Source organism: Furipterus horrens, unplaced genomic scaffold (assembly GCF_987537825.1).
Source record: "Furipterus horrens unplaced genomic scaffold, mFurHor1.1.pri manual_scaffold_11, whole genome shotgun sequence".
In the NCBI taxonomy this organism is placed as follows: Eukaryota; Metazoa; Chordata; class Mammalia; order Chiroptera; family Furipteridae; genus Furipterus; species Furipterus horrens.
In genome coordinates, this window is record NW_028327181.1 from 83930880 (window position 1) to 83949558 (window position 18679).

General features: G+C 36.7%; 1 protein-coding gene across 2 annotated transcripts in view; it reads left to right on the forward strand.

Moving 5' to 3' along the window:
* Nucleotides 1–14934, forward strand: part of RPS6KB1 (ribosomal protein S6 kinase B1) — a 41632-nt gene extending 26698 nt beyond the window's left edge. For both annotated transcript variants that reach the window (XM_090292683.1, XM_090292684.1), the window contains exons 6-15: nucleotides 1562–1619; nucleotides 3064–3164; nucleotides 4975–5065; nucleotides 5251–5341; nucleotides 5850–5957; nucleotides 6270–6332; nucleotides 6512–6589; nucleotides 10108–10215; nucleotides 12889–13001; nucleotides 14009–14934. In XM_090292683.1, the coding sequence (XP_090148809.1) occupies nucleotides 1562–1619; nucleotides 3064–3164; nucleotides 4975–5065; nucleotides 5251–5341; nucleotides 5850–5957; nucleotides 6270–6332; nucleotides 6512–6589; nucleotides 10108–10215; nucleotides 12889–13001; nucleotides 14009–14246 (1049 nt within the window). In that variant the 3' untranslated portion in view covers nucleotides 14247–14934. The remainder of the gene's footprint in view (nucleotides 1–1561; nucleotides 1620–3063; nucleotides 3165–4974; nucleotides 5066–5250; nucleotides 5342–5849; nucleotides 5958–6269; nucleotides 6333–6511; nucleotides 6590–10107; nucleotides 10216–12888; nucleotides 13002–14008) is intronic.
* The last annotated feature ends 3745 nt before the right edge of the window (nucleotides 14935–18679 follow it).

The window sequence follows — 18679 nt, forward strand, 5'->3', positions numbered from 1 at the left end:
TCATCCACATCTTCTGGAGTAGGAACTAGGGCTCCTCATATCATTTCCAGGTCAGGGCGAACACACTTGAGTTTCCTGAAGTACAGAGATTTCCCTGTGGCGCGTAACATGGAACAGAGAGCTGCAGAATTTAGTAACTTTTTTGTGACATTTGCCATTTTTTCTTGTAACTTAATTTTGACATAATTTCAGATTTACACAAAAAGTTGCAAGAATAGTACAGACATTTCCCACATACCCTATACCTAGATTTCCCAAGTGTTATCATTTACCACAATTGTTTCGTTTCATCCTTGTCTTTCTTTTTTTTCTCTGTGTATATGTATATATGTATGGGTGTATATATGTATATACACACACATGAATACATATATCCATAATTTTTTGTGAACTATTTAAGAGAGTGTTGTCTACATGATTTCCCTTTACCCCTCAATACTTTAGTGTATATTTTCTAAAATCAACGATAATATCTTATGTAACTATACTAAAATTATTAAAAATAGGGAATTAACCTTGATACAATAATATCTCCTTAGTTTTCTTTAATCTGGAGCAGTTCCTTAGTCTTTCTGTGTCTCTCATGACTTTGACATTTTTGACAAGTACAGGCAAGTTATTTTGTAGAATGTATCGATTTGTGCTTATCTGATGTTTCCTCAGGATTAGTTTCAGGTTATGCATTTTGGGGGAGGACCATCCAAGTGACATTGTTTCCTTCTTGTGTATCAGATCAGGAGGTACATGATATAGTTATCCTTGTATAAGATGCTGTCTGCCAGATTTTACCCTGGTGAAGTTTTCCCTTTGTATCACGAGGAGATATTTTGAGATTACTTAAATATCTCATCTCTCATCAAACTTTTCACATATGGTTTTAGCATCCATTGATTCTTGCCTAAAACAGTTAACTATGATGGTTGCCAAGTGATTTTTCTTATTCCATCATGCCTCCTTCATTTATTATTTAGCCTTCAGTTGTAGTGAAGAACTTTCCCATTTCTCCCATTTAAAAAATGTATTTATCTAAGATTTATTTATCTATTCATTGATTTGTACCACTGTGGACTCATGGATTCTAAGATTAGTCAGTAGGATATAACCTTTTATTACCATTTATTTTGATACTCACATTGTGTCATGCTTTTTACAAGGCTGCTGCCAGCTTATTCTAGTATAAGAGTTACGAGACTATGGGCATTTGCTAATTTGCAAGGGTGGTTTTAATTATATTCTAACATTTTTCTCCTTACACGTAAAGTGTTAGAGAAGCTGTAATCAAGATTTCTTTTTTTAACTCAGGTCTGGAATCTATAAATATTTTAAGTTTATAGATATAAAACCTAGAATTCCAGAACTTAATTATTTCACATAAGAGCAGGAACACTGCTAAAAATAGAATCTTGAGGACTTAGTTTTAAACCTATACTTTTTAGGATCTTTCTTTAAGGAGCTAATGTCTTTTAATTATGGTTAAAAGGAAGGTACAGACCCTCTCATTAGAAGTGGGTTGGAAATAAAGATTGTTCTATTTTCTAATGTCTATCCTGTTTATTTACAGGAGGAGAATTATTTATGCAGTTAGAAAGAGAGGGAATATTTATGGAAGACACAGCCTGGTAAGTGAAATTTTTGTGGTTGCATGGATTCAGGTAATGATTTATGTAATTGCAAGCAAAGCCTTATACCCGCTGTGGGCAGCCAAATGATTCAGTAAGCTGTTCCGGAGCCAGGCAGTCACTCAGGACTTAAAGGGGGAGAAGCATCTTTGTGGCTGGGCAGCAACTGGAGGTCACATCGTTCCTTTGCCTCCAGGCCTGTGGGTGGAACACTCTTAACACCAGTTCCTAACAGAAGCATTCTCACTGGGGCTTTCTTTCCTTGAATTGGTAAGCTGCTGCCTGCCTTGGTTGTGGGTGAGTGTGATTTTCCACTGAAACTGTATGTGTGGAACGATGGAAAGTATCGGCAATCATCTCCTTTTTTCAGACTTTCCAGTTCCTAAGGTGCAGTCTTAGGGAGGTGATAAGCCTGCACATATCATCTGTGGATTGATTCTATGGAAGGATGGGATCTACCGTCCTATTTCTTAAGATGGTATCTCCTTCAAATTAAAAATATACACATCCTTTTGTGAGATGATAGTATCGGGTAACAATAAATCAGTTTATCCTACACATTAATTGAATAGAAAACACTTAAATGTTTTTTCTACCTTAATTACCAAACTGCATTCCATTGTTTAATTTCAGGCCTTTTCTAACACAGAAGCTGCATTTAAGAGCCTTAGGGATGAAGTGCCCTTTTTTGGAGGAGGCTCTCTGAGCCATGTTGGAGGCTGTTTGTGGTCGGGCTGGCTGTGAAACTGCCTCCGTCCTCCAGGACACACCCTCTCCATCCTGGAGTAATCTGCAGGATTGCAACATTGTTATGCAGCCAGTATTGCAGTGCCTTGTGCTTTTCGATTCCAGACAGGGTTGACTCAGCCCTTTATTCTTTTGAGGTAGATAAATTTGAGTGTCACACAGTTTATAGTTGTGGGCTGTCTGGCGAGAGGGAGGGCAGATAATCGTGGGCATGTACTGTGTATAAATCTGCAGCTGGATTAAGTAAGGGATGAATGGGCTTCTAATGGTCAGGCTGTGAGGTATTTTCTGAAACTAAGATTTGCTCTTTGAGAATAACAAAATTCTTATTTCCTATGGGATTTTAAAATTGGGGGTGGGTGGGACAAATTTGCTTTGATCTGAATGACTATTGGCCTACTTCCTACACAGAGAGAACAAAACATGACGAGTAATAGTTTGGCATTTTCTGGACATCTTTGCAATTTTAGTAATATATTCTAATGATGAAATAGAACATTTTATAGTTTCACTAAATGAGTGAAACATGTCTCCATGCCTTGTGGCAGCATCTATGCAATCTATGCCCCCGATATTCCCCCCACCACTAATTTGGCCTTTGGTGCATGTCTGTTTCTTCCAAGGTATTTTGCTCCGTACATAAACTGCTTTGAGTAGATTACTCTTTTTAATTTTATTAAATCACTTTTGTTTCCAGCTTTTACTTGGCAGAAATCTCCATGGCTTTGGGGCATTTACATCAAAAGGGGATCATCTACAGAGACCTGAAGCCGGAGAATATCATGCTTAATCACCAAGGTGGAGATATACTGTAAACAATTCTATAGTAAATAGTCATCTTAAAATCCTCCCACACAGGTCATGGTCATTTTCAAAGTCCCATATTTATATGTCTGTGATTATATACATTTCTTCATCAGAATTTATGGCATCATGATACTTGCTGAAATTTAAATATTTAGGTATTTATGGTTGATGAGATTAAAGGGAGATGAGGATAACTGGCCGCTCAGCTGCCTCTTTTGATTTAATTCTTACTCTTTATAGTTTATCATTTTTTGGAAACCCTTACATAAAATGTGGTGTGGTGAGCCAGAGCCAGTCCAAACACAAATTTTGATTTATTCCTTAAATTGGAAAGTGAACCTTAACTTTACATATTGGGTTTTCTTTAATGATGAAAATACATAATTATTAGAAGAAATACTTCTTATGATAATTTTTATTAACGCTATTAAAAAGGACAGGCTTAGAATTGAACCAAAATAATTGATATGCCTTTGGAAATAAACTGTTTAGTAGGCATGAGTTTATTCTTGCTGTTCATTTGTGGCAACAAACATATAAACCAGACATTAATATTCTATACAGTTATAGGTCTAGCAGAGTGGGCTTTGATTTTAATCGCATCGTGCTACAGACAGTTCAGGTTTTGGGAACGTAATCTGGGCTGGGTAGACTTGGCAGTTCACTCACACTCACACTCACACTTCAGAGGCGCAGCCAGCTAAGCAGGGGATCTGGGGGCTGGTCGCAGCTGCTGATCCTTAGATGTCTACAAAGTGATGCACAAGGTACATACCAGTTTTAAATTCTTGGGCAGAAAATGGTGTATGGACAGCTAATGCCTGTATGTATAAATGTTTCAAATTTTGCCTTATTCTCTCCCCCTTCCTGCCTTTTTTTTTTAAAGGAGAAATACTATATTTAATGAAGTACATCATAGGAATGTACGTATTTCCCTCCCTCCCAGTTCTGCACCTATCCCCCAAACATGGATACTGATTCAGAATTAAAAGGCAAAGGATAGAATAGGGCAGTGACTACTTAACTTCTTTGGTTCATAAGCTTAGGTGTGCCCGGGGGTTCTGTGGAAATAGAGGTCATATTTCTTCTGTGTGTGAGGGAAGTACGTATTTACATTTGAGTCAATAGGCCATTGCCTTTTCGTTTTTCTGAAATAAACCTGGAATAGTAGAGTTCTTGGGGTTGTTGAACCACTGGATATCTAATGACAGTTCAGTAAAGCTGAACTTGAACTGAAATGTTCTGTGTAAGGTGGTAAGTTTGTCACTTTCTGTATCTCAGATGATGGTCCCATGCCACGTAGCATATTGGCAGAATGAGCAAACTTGTTAGGGTGACTTTCTGAGACCATTTTAATAACTGTCAAGTCAGAGTTCACTGTGATAAAAGCTATATATTTGAAGTACAGTGTCACACCTTTGTTTAAAAGGTACAGAATATCTTTATTAGGGTCTGTGTATTTAACCAGACTTCATCAAGTTTTCCCAGGAATTAACTTTCTCAGGATGGTAGAGGATTCTAGGTACAGGTAAAGCTGGAGCCTTAGATGAACATTTCCCCCTTTTGTCTTTATTTTCCCTTTTCTAGATAGATAGTATCATTGGCAAAAGATGACTTTGGCCTAGCCTTAGAGCATTAACATCCTATTTTCTGGTTGGCACTGCGCTAGTTCTTAATATCTTTTTTTTAAAAAGTAAAGCAGAATTAAGTGGAAGGATAGATTATTATGTTGTATGATATATTTATTGCATATCTTTAGAATTCTCAGAATAACCATGCTATCTATAATCTTTCATTGTAGGTCATGTGAAACTAACAGACTTTGGACTATGCAAAGAATCTATTCATGATGGAACAGTCACACACACATTTTGTGGAACAATAGAATACATGTGAGCTGCATGTTGAAAGAAATATAACTGGTTTGGGGGTAATAGCTGTCTTTTACCTGGGTTAAGTAATCGTGTGCTAAATTTTCTGTAGCATTATTTGTTTTTAAAATTTTGTTTTTAAAATTCTTATCAGATGATATGCATATGGGTGAAATTTTCAGGCATATTGTTTTTCCTCATTGTAGGGCCCCAGAAATCTTAATGCGGAGTGGCCACAATCGTGCCGTGGACTGGTGGAGTTTGGGAGCATTAATGTATGACATGCTGACTGGAGCAGTAGGTGCACAGTTAAAGCTGCATGTTTATGTGTGGTGCTGAGTAGCTGCCAAGTCTCTGTAGCAAGAGACCGTTCCTGTGCTTCTTGAAAACATTACCAATGGAGTTACTTTTTAAAATATAACACTAAAAATGCTTTTTTAGTAAGTAGAATGGAGCCCTGTACTTTAAAAAAAATCTTCATTTAAATTATCTTGTGTCATGGCAGTCCTGTGAAGTAGATGTAAAATAGACACTGCCCTTATTTTCTAAATGGAGAATATGAAGCATAAAATCACATTGGTCACTAATTATCACACAGAGTTCATGGTGGAAACTCAGTTCCTTCCAGGACATTGCTATTTCCTTTTTCTTGTTGTTTAAAAACTACCGGTCTTTTGCAGTCCTCATATCACAGCATACACTTCTAGTCTCTGCATCACTGACTAATTCGAGAAATGGATAATTGTTATTTATCATTTGATGTTTTTTATATGCTAATTTCTCTCTCTCTCTGTCTTACTTTTAGCCCCCATTCACTGGGGAGAATAGAAAGAAAACAATTGACAAAATCCTCAAATGTAAACTCAATTTGCCTCCCTACCTCACACAAGAAGCCAGAGATCTACTTAAAAAGGTAGGGTTCTTAAATAGGCACTGAAACTATAAGCCTCAACTACTAGGATTTAAATAGAATTCAACATACATTTTGAATAAAGCATCATTCATGAATAATGAATGAAAAAGGATACAGTTTTTGTAGGGGAAGTACAAATTAATTTTAAATATTGTATTTACTTTTTATTTCCAAATAATATTTAGTAGTAATTAATAAATCATATTCCCCCAAGGCAAAATAGACAAGCAAATTCTATAAAGAAAAAATTGCTATAAAGAACATCAATTTGGCTAAGTAAAGTTCATCAGCATTTTTTCCTTCTTCCCAAAGCTGCTGAAAAGAAATGCTGCTTCTCGTCTCGGAGCTGGGCCTGGGGATGCTGGAGAAGTTCAAGTAGGGATTGGCGTGCTTGGTGGTTTGAGGGAAAGATAAAGCTAATTTCTTGTGTTTGTGAAAGTTGTATGTAGTTGCTTAAGTGTAGCTTATTTTGTGATTGGTAACTTACGGCAGTCAGATGTCAAACCAGTGAAGTCTATTCCCCTTGAATGTTCTTACTGTTCTTTTTCTTCTAGGCTCATCCATTTTTCAGACATATTAACTGGGAAGAATTGCTGGCTCGGAAGGTGGAGCCCCCCTTTAAACCTCTGTTGGTATGTATTCATGAAAGCATGTGATTTGAGGGAACTGGTACTGTTTTAGAGTAAGAAAATTTCAGAGCAGTCAGAAAAATTTAACAGTTGAATAAACTTTGATCTATCCTCTCTTCTCCTCAGAATCTTTGTTCTACAGTCTTTTCAAGAACTCCTGCCCTGGCTGGGTAGCTCAGTTGATTAGAGCATCATCCTGATATGCCAAGGTTGCAGGTTTGAGCCCCAGTCAGGGCACATACAAGGGGGGACCCAAAAAAAACCCCGAATATTTTCTGAAGGGTGGGTCCATTGTAGTACAGGCATCTCCCGCTGGGTGAGTGTTCTGGGAACCCATCTGTATCAGTGTGCCAGCTGGCGTTGTTGTGAGAGACTGCATTTGGCTTCAGAGAATTGTTTTTGAAGACTCAAGACATTTGCCCACTTTATGATGGGTGATTTATGAGCACACCTGCCCACATTGCACTGAATGTTCAGCAGTTTTTAACCAAAAAATGGCATGACCTCCATGTCCCACCCTCCCTATTCACTCAATCTTGCCCAGAGTGACTTTTTCATTGGTTTGTTTCCCTGAATGAAAAAAAGTTCTCAAAGGGAAACATTTTGCTGATGTGGAAGAGGTGAAACAAAAAATGGCAGAAGTACTAAAAGGCATCAAAATTGATGAGTTCAAAACTATTTTGGAAACCTGAGCATCGGCCTGCGAACCAAGTGTCACTGGTTCGATTCCCAGTCAGGGCACATGACTAGGTTGCACGTCAGGTCCCCAGTTGGGGGCGTGAGTGAGAGGCAACCACACAGTGATGTTTCTCTCCCTCTCTTTCTCCTTTCCCCTCTCTGTAAAAATAAACAAGTAAATAAATAAATTTTTTTTAACTGTTTTGAGCAGGGGAAAAAAATCTTAATAGGTGTATTGCATCCAATGGAGAGTTCTTTGAAAGTGACCGAAGTTTCAAGATGTAAGAATAAATCCACATTTTTTTATAAATAAATTCTGGTTATTTGGGGGGGTACCCCTTCGTACAAGAATCAACCAGTAAATCCATAAATAAGTGGAACAACAAATCAGTGTTTCTTGTGCTCTCCCTATTCCCCTTTCTCTCTAAAATCAATCAGTCAATTAAAAAAAGAACTTCTGCCAATAGCAATTGATGGCTATTTACTATTTTTAAGTTGGTTTCCTAAGACAATTAAATATTTTAAGTACTTGGGGGTTTTTTTTTGTTCGTTTTTTATGCTTTGTTTTCCTTAATTCAGCCTTACTTTAAATTTGATTTTTCTAGGAATTTTTTTCTTCAAAATCCAGAATATATGTTTTTTTAGGATTGTAGCCACAAACTAGCTGGCTTAAACTACAGAAATTTATTGTGTCAAAGTTCTGGATGCTAGAGATCTGAGATCGAGGTATTGGCAGAGTTGGTTCCTTCTGAAGGCTGTGAGAGAGTTCTGTTCCATGCCTTTCCCCTGACTTCTGGTAGTTAGCTGCTGGTCTTTGGCATCATTCCTTGGCATGTAGGCACATCCCTCGATCTCTGTCTTCATGTTCACATGGCATTCTCCTTGTGTGTAGGTCTGTGTCCAAATTTTACCCTTTTATAAGGACACCACTCCTATTGAATTAGGATCCTCCCTACTCTAGTGTGACTTCTTAACTAATTACATCTGCAAATGACTCTTATTCCAAATAAGGTCATATTCTGAGTTATAGGGGGGTTACAACTTCAACATACGGATGTTGAGGGGACACAATTCAAATCATAACAATATGTTTATGAGTAAATGAGTTAGTATCTTATTCTTGTCTCTCTACCACCTCAGAATTTGAGAAAATATAATTTCTGTTTCTGTTTCATGGAATAATGATGATTGTTTTGGTTCTTGGAGTACAGGGTGACTTACTTTAAAATTTGAACATATATAATTGTAAAGAGGGTAATTAACCCTCATGCACCAACTGCCCAGCTTCAAAAATTCTCATATCAACTTGTTTAAATATAAACATAATCACCATTAAAAAGCTAACAATTCTTCTTGGTGTGTTTCAATAAGGATTCAATCAAAGCCTGTACAGTTTTGTTATTGTGGCTCTTAGGTCTTTTTCCATCTATAGACATCCCCGTTTAATCCCTCTCCTGAGGACTTATTGAAAAAACTGGACCATTTGTCCTGTAGGGTTCCTTACGTTTTGATGTTGCTATTTTAACACCATGGTGTCATTGACCATGTTCATCTGCTCCCTGTATTTCTAAAAACTGGTGGTTAGATCGAGGTGCTTGATCTGATTGAGATTAAACTTCCGATGTTGTATATTTTGATCAGGAGACATAATGTGCATTTGTATTTCTTTTAGTGATCTTAGTGGTCATTGGTTATTATGTACTTCAGTGGTTCTAGCCAGGGTCAATATGGCAATATCTGGAATAAGTTGTCACAACTTGGGAAGGGGGTGCTACTGGTACCTAAGGACAGAAGCCAGAGATGCTGCTAAATATCCTATAATGCACAGAAGAGCCCACTACAACAATAATTATCAGGCCAAAATGTCAATAGTTTGGAGGTTGAGAAACTCTGGCCTAGTTCCAGGATTTCATTAGGGGTTTGCAAAATTGTCTTATTCTAATACTGTTATTCATTCTTTATTAGCTGGAATTCTGCCATAAAAAGAAACTCTTTATATCAGTTGTTTGGTTACCTGAGATAGTTCATATAGGAAGGGCAAGATATGTTTGTTTTTTCCCTAGTTCTCAAAATAATAAATTAGTTTCCTAACATCTTCAAAAATTGACCAATGAATCTTGTAATTTTTTATTTAGTATAATTATGAACACATGCCTTTTAACATATTTGTGTTTCAGTCCATTGCATTTTTTAAAAAATTGGTGTTCAGCTTTGTCCATCTTTGGACACTGTGTGCTTAATCACGTTGGTTCCTGAGTTCTTTTGACACAACCACATACTCTAAAGGATTACAAAAACAGATCTGGTTGTTCAATTTAGGTGAAAATATTCATTCACAATATAATATACTCATGCAGAGTAGCATATTATTTTTGCTCTTCGAAATCTAAAGGAATGAAATAAGCTACAGAAAGAAACCTTAACTAGAACATCCTTCAAATGTGATTTGTTTTTAAACTCTGCTTCAGTAGTTTCTGGATTTATTAAAAACCTCCAGCAGCCAACGGAGCATATTATCTCTAAAAAGGGATTTAGCCAGAGGACGAGGAACACTGAGGCTTTGTGACTGGGGAAGATTAATGTTCGGATTTTTAATAGCAGTGATAAATGCACTAAAATCTATTTTAAAATATGTTTAAAATTTGAGGTTGTAATTTGTCCTTTGATAGTTGCCACCTGTATTTATTCTTCATTCTGTGCCTGCTAAGACTATTCTGTTAGTACAGTCAAACCCTGTGACAGAGCTTTATCCATAGCCTTCTCTAATGCATGAAATGCATTTGCTATGTGTAATAGAGACTACTCATCATTTTCTTTCCTTTTTCTTTTTTTTTTTAATAAAGCAATCTGAAGAGGATGTGAGTCAGTTTGATTCAAAGTTTACACGTCAGACACCTGTTGACAGCCCAGATGACTCAACTCTCAGTGAAAGTGCTAACCAGGTCTTTCTGGTAAGTGACAGAATTTCCATGTAGCCACAGGAAATTTAAGTATAAAGGTGGACCATTTTCAATAAGATAAGTCATTTTGAATAAGAAAATTCAATTTTCCTGCTTTGCAGTTTCATGTAGATAACTTGAGGAGCCTTTTTTTTTTTTTAAGTTATCACTTTAATAACTTATTGATGTTAGAAAATTGATTCTCATAATCCAACATTCTGTTTTAGCAATTGCAGTAGGAATGTATGGTTCTTAAGAGTGTATGATTCCTTTTTTGGATGGGCCACTCACTGACTTAAGATAATGTTTGGCTCAGCATCTCAACCAAAAGCTGTTCTAGCAGTAAGAAAAGAGTTCACTGTAACTATTTCCTGAAACAGATTTTTGGTACTCTTAACATAAGTCTTTAGGAGACTTTTTTTTCTTTTTTAAGATTTTATTTATTTATTTTTAGAGATAGGGGAAAGGGAGGGAGAAAGAGAGGGAGAGGAACATCAATGTGTGGTTGCCTCTTGAGTGCCCCAACTGGGGACCTGGCCCGCAACCCAGGCATGTGCCCTGACTGGGAATCGAACAGGCAACCCTTTGGTTTGGAGACTGTTGCTCAATCCACCGAGCCACACCTGCCAGGGCAGTCTTTAGGAGATTTTTAACCTGTTAATTGTGACTACTTAACATCAAAATATATAGGTTCCTATGTGATAGTTAATAAATTAATCTTCATTGGTGAAGTATCTGTGTTGACTTAGACCTTGTCTCCTCAGATAAAAAAGCAAAGATTTTAGATTTTGATCAAGAAAAATTATAGATTTATATCTTATAACCATCATTGCATATTATTTTGCTTAAGTATCGTATATGCTTATGTTTATTACTGTGTTTATGGATCACATGAACATCTACCTCATTCTGTAACCTTTCCTTTGTCATTTATTTTGGACCACATTAGAGAGAATGGAATGTGGGGAAAGGAATCATTTGGAAGTTGTTTTTCTTTTTTTTTTTCTCTATTTGTTCCCAAGTTTACTGGATTTGTTACTCAATTCTCAAACTGTTTTTTTTTTTTTTTTTTTTTTTTGGTGCTGCTCACAGTATAACCCAAAATAATGTATATTTGGGGTTGGAAAGTAAATTCTAAGGTTAACATGGAATGCAAAAGTAGTGTATGGTCAAAATCACTCTTAAAGCACCATAGTACAGTACAGTATGGTTTTGAGTAAACGACATTGAATAGAAATAATTCTGTAAACATGTCACTATATAGTGATATAAGAAGAGAGTATATATGCAAAATATAAGGTTACAGTATTTTTAATGACTAAGAGATGAGAGATGAGTACATGTTAAGTTTATGTCTTCATGATACAAAGTCCTTATATCCCCCTTAGTAAAATCTTTCCTGTTCATTTAGGGAAATAGGCATGATTAACTTTAATTGTGGCATTGCTTTATTTTCTATTATGACATAAATTTATACCTTTGATCTAACATGGTGACCTTTTCCTCAATTGGGCATTGCAGAGTTTCAACTAGTTTGACACTTTACCATGCACAAAAAGTCTGCAAACACCTTACCCAGCTAAAAAGAAATCTGAAGTTGTAACAAAAGTTATATAGCTAAGCTTTCACTGTCGATTAAAGTATTGTTGAGCTTTTCATAATTAATTAAATTGGCTCACTCAAGAACAATTACATTGTTAGGTTATAGCCAGAATTCTATACATAAAGCAGCTGTCTTTAAAAAATTAATAAAAATAGTTACACCCACTTCCCTGGAGATTGGAGTTGTAGGTATTTCAGTACAATAAATATTTAAGTTCCATCGTGATGATTAAGGCACAGCCTATTCCTCTTGGTAGTTACAGCTTTAGCCCCCTAGAGCGTGTGGGGAAACGTCCTCTGAAGTCCACACATGGCTGTCACAAAGCCCATACTCTACAGAAGGGCCCCTCACTCTTTAGGACTCCATCCAGAACATGATTGAGTTTTTATTGTAACTCATAACACCTACTCATAGGTGACTAGAATAATACATAGAAAGGAAAATAGGTGGGAGACTGATAGTTAAAGGAACGAACATTGACAGCAAGAGAAATGATAGCTGGTAACCTAATAGCAAGGTCCAAGAAAGAACTAAAGCTAATAAAACTGCCTATTTCCTATCACAATTGAGGGTTTTGCCAATGTTGATCCTTACTCATCAAGAATACCATATTATCCAACCACTGGGGTAAAACCGGAAAAATCACACATGGTAAATTAAAGAATTCTATTTTTGCTCTGACCTGATAATGAGAAACTGTTTCGGGGGTGATAATTGTAGGTGCTTATACGGATGTGGTGTGGCTAGAAACACTACAATTTCCTTCGCATTTATCTTGGCATTTAACATCTTTATGTGGAGCCTACACTTACCTGTTTTGTTTTACTCCTTTCAAAAGAGTGGAGTTTTGTTTGCTGGCATATGGGGCTCAATAGAATTCTGCTTTCTTGAGGTCTGTGCTTCAAGAAATGGCTGGAAAAAAGTTAAAAGGTGTGAAATGGGATTGAGGAGATGGGAGAGTATGCAGATTAGTGAATTGGGGTGTGCATGATTGTGTTGGTGTGTTGGAGAGACTGAATAGTCGCATTTGCTTGATGTGTATGACAAATGACCTTCTGTAGTCCACTGTTACTATCTTTCAGGGCTTTACATATGTGGCTCCATCTGTGCTTGAAAGCGTGAAAGAAAAGTTTTCCTTTGAACCAAAAATCCGATCCCCTCGAAGATTTATTGGCAGCCCACGAACACCTGTCAGGTATGCAGATTTTGTTATTTTCACCTTAAAAAACAAAAGAAAAACACCTAGAAGAGCATTTCTTAAGAAATTTATGCCAAGTTACTTAAAGCAAGATCTGGCATCACGCTCTCTTTGGTTGACATAAGCACAGCATCTGTACTTTATTACGTCGTAAGTGACTAGTCCGCACTAATCTCTGGTAATATGCTGCACAGTTACCTTCCCTCCTACAAGTGAGCTGCTGTGGGCGGCTGTCCTCTTTGCCCACTCAGTCAGCCCTCACTGTGCACCAGGGGGCTGTGCACCATGCTGGGGCACTGGGTTAGCCCAGGAAGTGCCCTGGTCCTGAGGGAGTTTACAATTTAGTGAGAGGGAGTAGCAGAAAACAGAAAGGAAACACGTACTAAAACTGTGTAATTGCGAGTAGTGCCAAGTGCTATAGGAAAAAAAAGAGTGTGGTGGTAGAAAGCAAAGAATAACAAGGGGGCTCGTGTTCATGGTGGTCCGAGAGAGGCCTCCCTGGTGAAGGAACATCTAAGAACGAAGAGAAAGGGCTAGCCATAGGAAAAACAGAAGTACATGGGCGTTACAGGTAGAAGACGGCTTGTGCAGAAGCCTTAAGGGAGGGGAAAACTTGCCTGTTCTTGGAAAGGAAAGGGGGGTCCATGTTCCTGAACTGTGGTGAGTGAGGAAGAGAATGGCAAAGCTTTGGGGAAGTATTTTATTTTAAATGCAATGGGAAGATGTTTTAAGTAGGAGAGTAAAATGTTCGTTTGTTTTTTTAAATTAAGAATCATTGAGGGTTTTCCTGGGGCGAGTATAAGGATAAGAGACCAGTTGGGAAACTAGCAGTTAGTCTAGGGAAGAGATGGCTCATCTTTTGCCCTGGTGCTAATCCACACAACAATAAAATTAAATGAAAATAAATGTTGTATTGCCCCATTCCCTCTGAATGTAAAGGAAATTTTTTTTTTGTTGAGATGATCCTTCAGATAAATGAATGATAGCTCTTCATTGTCTTAAAGCCCAGTCAAATTTTCTCCTGGGGATTTCTGGGGACGAGGTGCTTCAGCCAGCACAGCAAACCCTCAGACGCCTGTGGAATACCCAATGGAAACGAGTGGAATAGAGCAGATGGACGTGACGATGAGTGGGGAGGCTTCGGCCCCACTTCCGATACGGCAGCCGAACTCCGGGCCATACAAAAAACAAGCTTTTCCCATGATCTCCAAACGGCCAGAGCACCTGCGTATGAATCTATGACAGAGCAATGCTTTTAATGAATTTAAGGCAAAAAAGGTGGGGAGAGGATTTATGAGTATCCTGCAGGGTGAAACAAGAAACATGACAGCCTCGAAGAGTCAGTGTCATTACATAGAACACTTTGGACAGAGGGAAAATAAACCTGGATTTTTAAAAAAATCAATCAATGGTGCAAAAAAAAAAAAAACAAAAAAAAAAACTTAAGCGAAATAGTATTGCGGAACTCTTAGGCACATCAATTAATTGATTCCTAGCAACATCTTCTCAACCTTATCAAGGATTTTCATGTTGATGGCGCAAAACTGCAGTATTAAGGTAGGGTGTTGCTTTTGAATCACTGCTGAGTTCTGATTCTGTCGAAGAAGGGTTACCCTTTCATTAGGCGAAGTATGAAATTGCCTGTAATACTTGCAACCAAGGACAAATTAGCATGCAAGCTTGGTCAAACTTTTTCCAGCAACATGGAATCAAAGACAAAAGAAACTTATCAATTGACGTTTTACGTGCAAACAACCTGAATCTTTTTTTTATATAAATATATATTTTTCAAATAGATTTTTGATTCAGCCGGTCATGGAAAACATCCTAGACTTTAAAACGCAGAATTATTGGTTGGTGTGAAGAAAGCCAGACAACTTCTGTTTCTTCTCTTGGTGAAATAATAAAAATGCAAATGAATCATTGTTAACCACAGCTGTGGTTTGTTTGAGGGATTGGGGTGGACCTGGGGTTTATTTTCAGTAACCCAGCTTGAAATACCTGTCTGTAATACTAGAAAAAAAAAATCTATTTAATCATTTCTATTTGCAGTACTGCTATGTGCTAAGCTTAACTGGAAGCCTTGGGATGGGCATAAGTTGTATGTCCTACATTTCATCCTTTTCCTGGGCCTGCATTGCACTGGAAAAATATCGCCACCTGTTCCTATACCAGTATTTGGTTCAAGACGCCAGATGTGTTCAGCCTGTGGCTGACGAAGGACCGAAGAGAGTCAGGATAAAATGCATACTGGGGGCGGCAAAGTGAGGGGAATGGTGAGATCCAGGGGAAGAGGGTGTTGCCATAGCCTACTCTCTGTGTCTTAATTTCTTTACAGCAAAGTGGTAAGGTTTTAAGTTGTACTTTTTACTGTTTTTGCTGTCTACCTTCCTTACATTTTTTCCTCAACAGTTTTAAAAGGGAAAAAGGTTCACTTCTCCTATACTGGGGCTACATTTTTGATTGTAAAAATATTTGATGGCCTTTTGATGAATGTCTTCCACAGTGAATAAGAAAACTTAGTGGCTTAATTTAGGAAACATGTTAACAGACACTATGTTTTTTAAATTGTAACAATATCTTCCTAAGTGGTTTACTGATACACAGAAAAGAAATAAAGGTAACTTTACCTTTCGTAAATACTTCCTGCCTTAAAGAGAGCATTTCCATGACTTTAGCTGGTGAAAGGGTTTAATATCTGCAGAGCTTTATAAAAATATATTTCAGTGCATACTGGTATAATAGATGATCATGCAGTTGCAGCCAAGTCTTATCACCTCTTCTTGTCTTTTATAATGTCTTTAGTCTGAGTGTGCGAAGTCAATTTGTAATATTTTGCAACCCTATGATTTTTTTTAAATAGATGCTGCTTGCTATGTTCTCCAAACCTTTTTGAGCCATAGGATCCAAGCCATACAATTCTTTATGCATGTTGAATTCAGTCAGAAAAGAGCAAAGCTTTGCTTATTTAAATGGCAATTTAAGTGAGATGAGATTAAATCCTTCGAAATTAAGCAAAAACAGATCTATGAAAAATGATTGGAAATATATCTTTTCAATTGTGGCAATAAATGAAAGAATTGATAATAGTTCATCTTTGGACAGAAAGCTTTTTTTAAAAATCGCTCCCTCTACCCCCACCCCGTTTTCCCATTATTGTAGCAGCCTACTGAGAACTTTGTAACTGTAGCTAATAAATTAGTAGCTACCATAATGATACGGGCAGAAATTATATTTAAAGTGCAGATCTTTGTATAGGCTCTATTTCGGACTGTAAATGGCTTGTGATACTTTGATACTTGTTTTCAAATGTATTTACTAATTGTAGTGTTGACTGCCTGACCAAGTTCCAGCAAAATTTTTACACCAAACTATTCTTTCTCAATCCTATTTGCTACTAACATTCACACTGTGATTGGCTGGCTATAAACACCCCATAGTTAAATCATTTTCATAATTAGTACTGCTAGCAATAGTGGCAAATACTGCAACTTTTTTGCATAAAAAGCATTAATTGCACATTGTCATCCACAAAAATACAGTTTTCCAAGTTAACATTAAGGGAAGTTAATTTCCTATGCTGTGGCAGGTTTATTGAGAAATTGTGTTTCACTAATGGATGTCCCTGCAGTGACTGTGAAAACATGTCAGGTGTCACTTTAGTGTCACAGAAAGCACACACCTATGCAATATGGCTTATATTTATTTGTAAAAATCCAAGCATAGTTTAAAATATATGTCAATATTACTAGTCTTGAGTTTCTAAGAGGGTTCTTTATGATTCTTCCAGGTAAGTGTATAAAGGAGATTAAGTGCTTTTCTTTTGTCACTTGATTATTTTCTTTAAAATCAGCAATTATAGGATATTTTTTAATTTTATATACATGCTGTTTTTTTAAATTAAAATATAGTCACTGAGAATTGAAGTTTACTAATTTTGCTTTTATAAGGTTTGTAGCATTACAGAATAAACTGGGATTTATAAACCAGCTGTGATTAACAATGTAAAGTATTAATTATTGAACTTGAACCAGATTTTTTAGAAAATTATATTCTTTTCCCCTTTATGGTCTTAACTAATTTGAATCCTTCAAGAAGGATTTTTCCATACTATTTTCTTGAGATAGAAGGTGATGAGGGTGGGGTGGGGGAGAATGCATGTATGATGCTCCATAAATTCAACATTCTTTAAGTAATAAATGATTATAAACAAGATGCATCTTCAATAGTGTTAAAATACTGAGCCTTGGATTTTATATTTAATATAGGACCTAACTCTTTTGGTAACTCAGCCATATGGTTCCTAGCTTACAAGGGCTAGATCTAAGATTATTCCCATGAGAAATGTTGAATTTATGAAGAATGGATTTTGAGACTTTGAAAATGGTTAATTTCTCAAATAATAACATCAATGTCCAAATACCCACATTTTTTCATAGGAGTAGACACTAGCAAGCTGGACAGTCATAAAAGTAATTGTTAACCATGACCTGTGGTCTGTTGCTGATTGATATAAAACTTTTCTTGTGTGATTCTTAATTTACCACTATGGCACAAGTATTCTCTCAGTGGATTATCTGAAATAACACCTGAAAGATGGGTTCATCTGTGTTTGCTCTTTAAGCTATTATTTTTTCCTATCCCAAGTTGGCTTTGCATCTATCAGAGTAAATAAATTCTTCAGCTGCCTTATTAGGAGTGCTATGAGGGTAACACCTTTTCTGCTTTTCATCTTGTATTTAGTTTATTGTATTAAGTATTTGATTTCAGATTGAATGAATGTAAATAGAAATTAAATGCAAATTTGAATAAACATAGAAGTGATTTTTTTATTATTATCATCATCCTAAGATAGGAAGAAATAACTATCAGGTGCACAAATGGTTTCAATAATTTTTTTCATTACATGCCAGATATGTTCAGGTGCTCACATTTAATGAACTACAGTTGACCCTTGAACAAGATGGATTTGAACTGCACATGCCTACTTCGACACAAATTTTTCAATAAATATGTTTGGCCCTCCATATCCCTGGATGCAAAGGGCCCACTGTAGAATCAAGTTGTATGTGGATTTTGACTGGGGGTGGATGGGTGTTGGTGCCCCTAATCCTCGCATTGTTCAAGGATCAACTACTATATATGAGAGGAATGACAGTCGTAAAGCTTTCTGCTGAGAAACTGCAGCTACTTAAACGTATAACAAGTTTCAGTACTGGTTTTATATATTAGATATTACATGTCTGTGACGTCCAAGTTGAATTGGTTGCTTATTATTGAAAAAGCTCATGTGGAAAGTTATGTGAAAGCTAGCCTCACAGAAAAACACTAGGAAGACTTTCTTATGCTAACAGTCACAGTTTGCTCAGCCACACTTGTCAACTACATTTGATTTTTTGGTGTGTAGACACAAAAGAATGTAGTGCACAAATCTGTTTTTAATTAATGTCTCAGTGCATCTAGTGTAAGATGGGTAAAGTTTTGTAGGAGTCACTTTCTATTTCTGAGGCAGTTCTATCTATCACACTTGCTAAGATGGTGTCTCCATAATTCTCAAACGGACTTTAAACATAGTAGCGACTCTTAATGCTGATGAAACAGTCTCTAAGAAGGTGTGATCAGAATTGATAGAATAGATGGGTCTTTGAATTTCTATACCTCTGTTTTTGAGATGA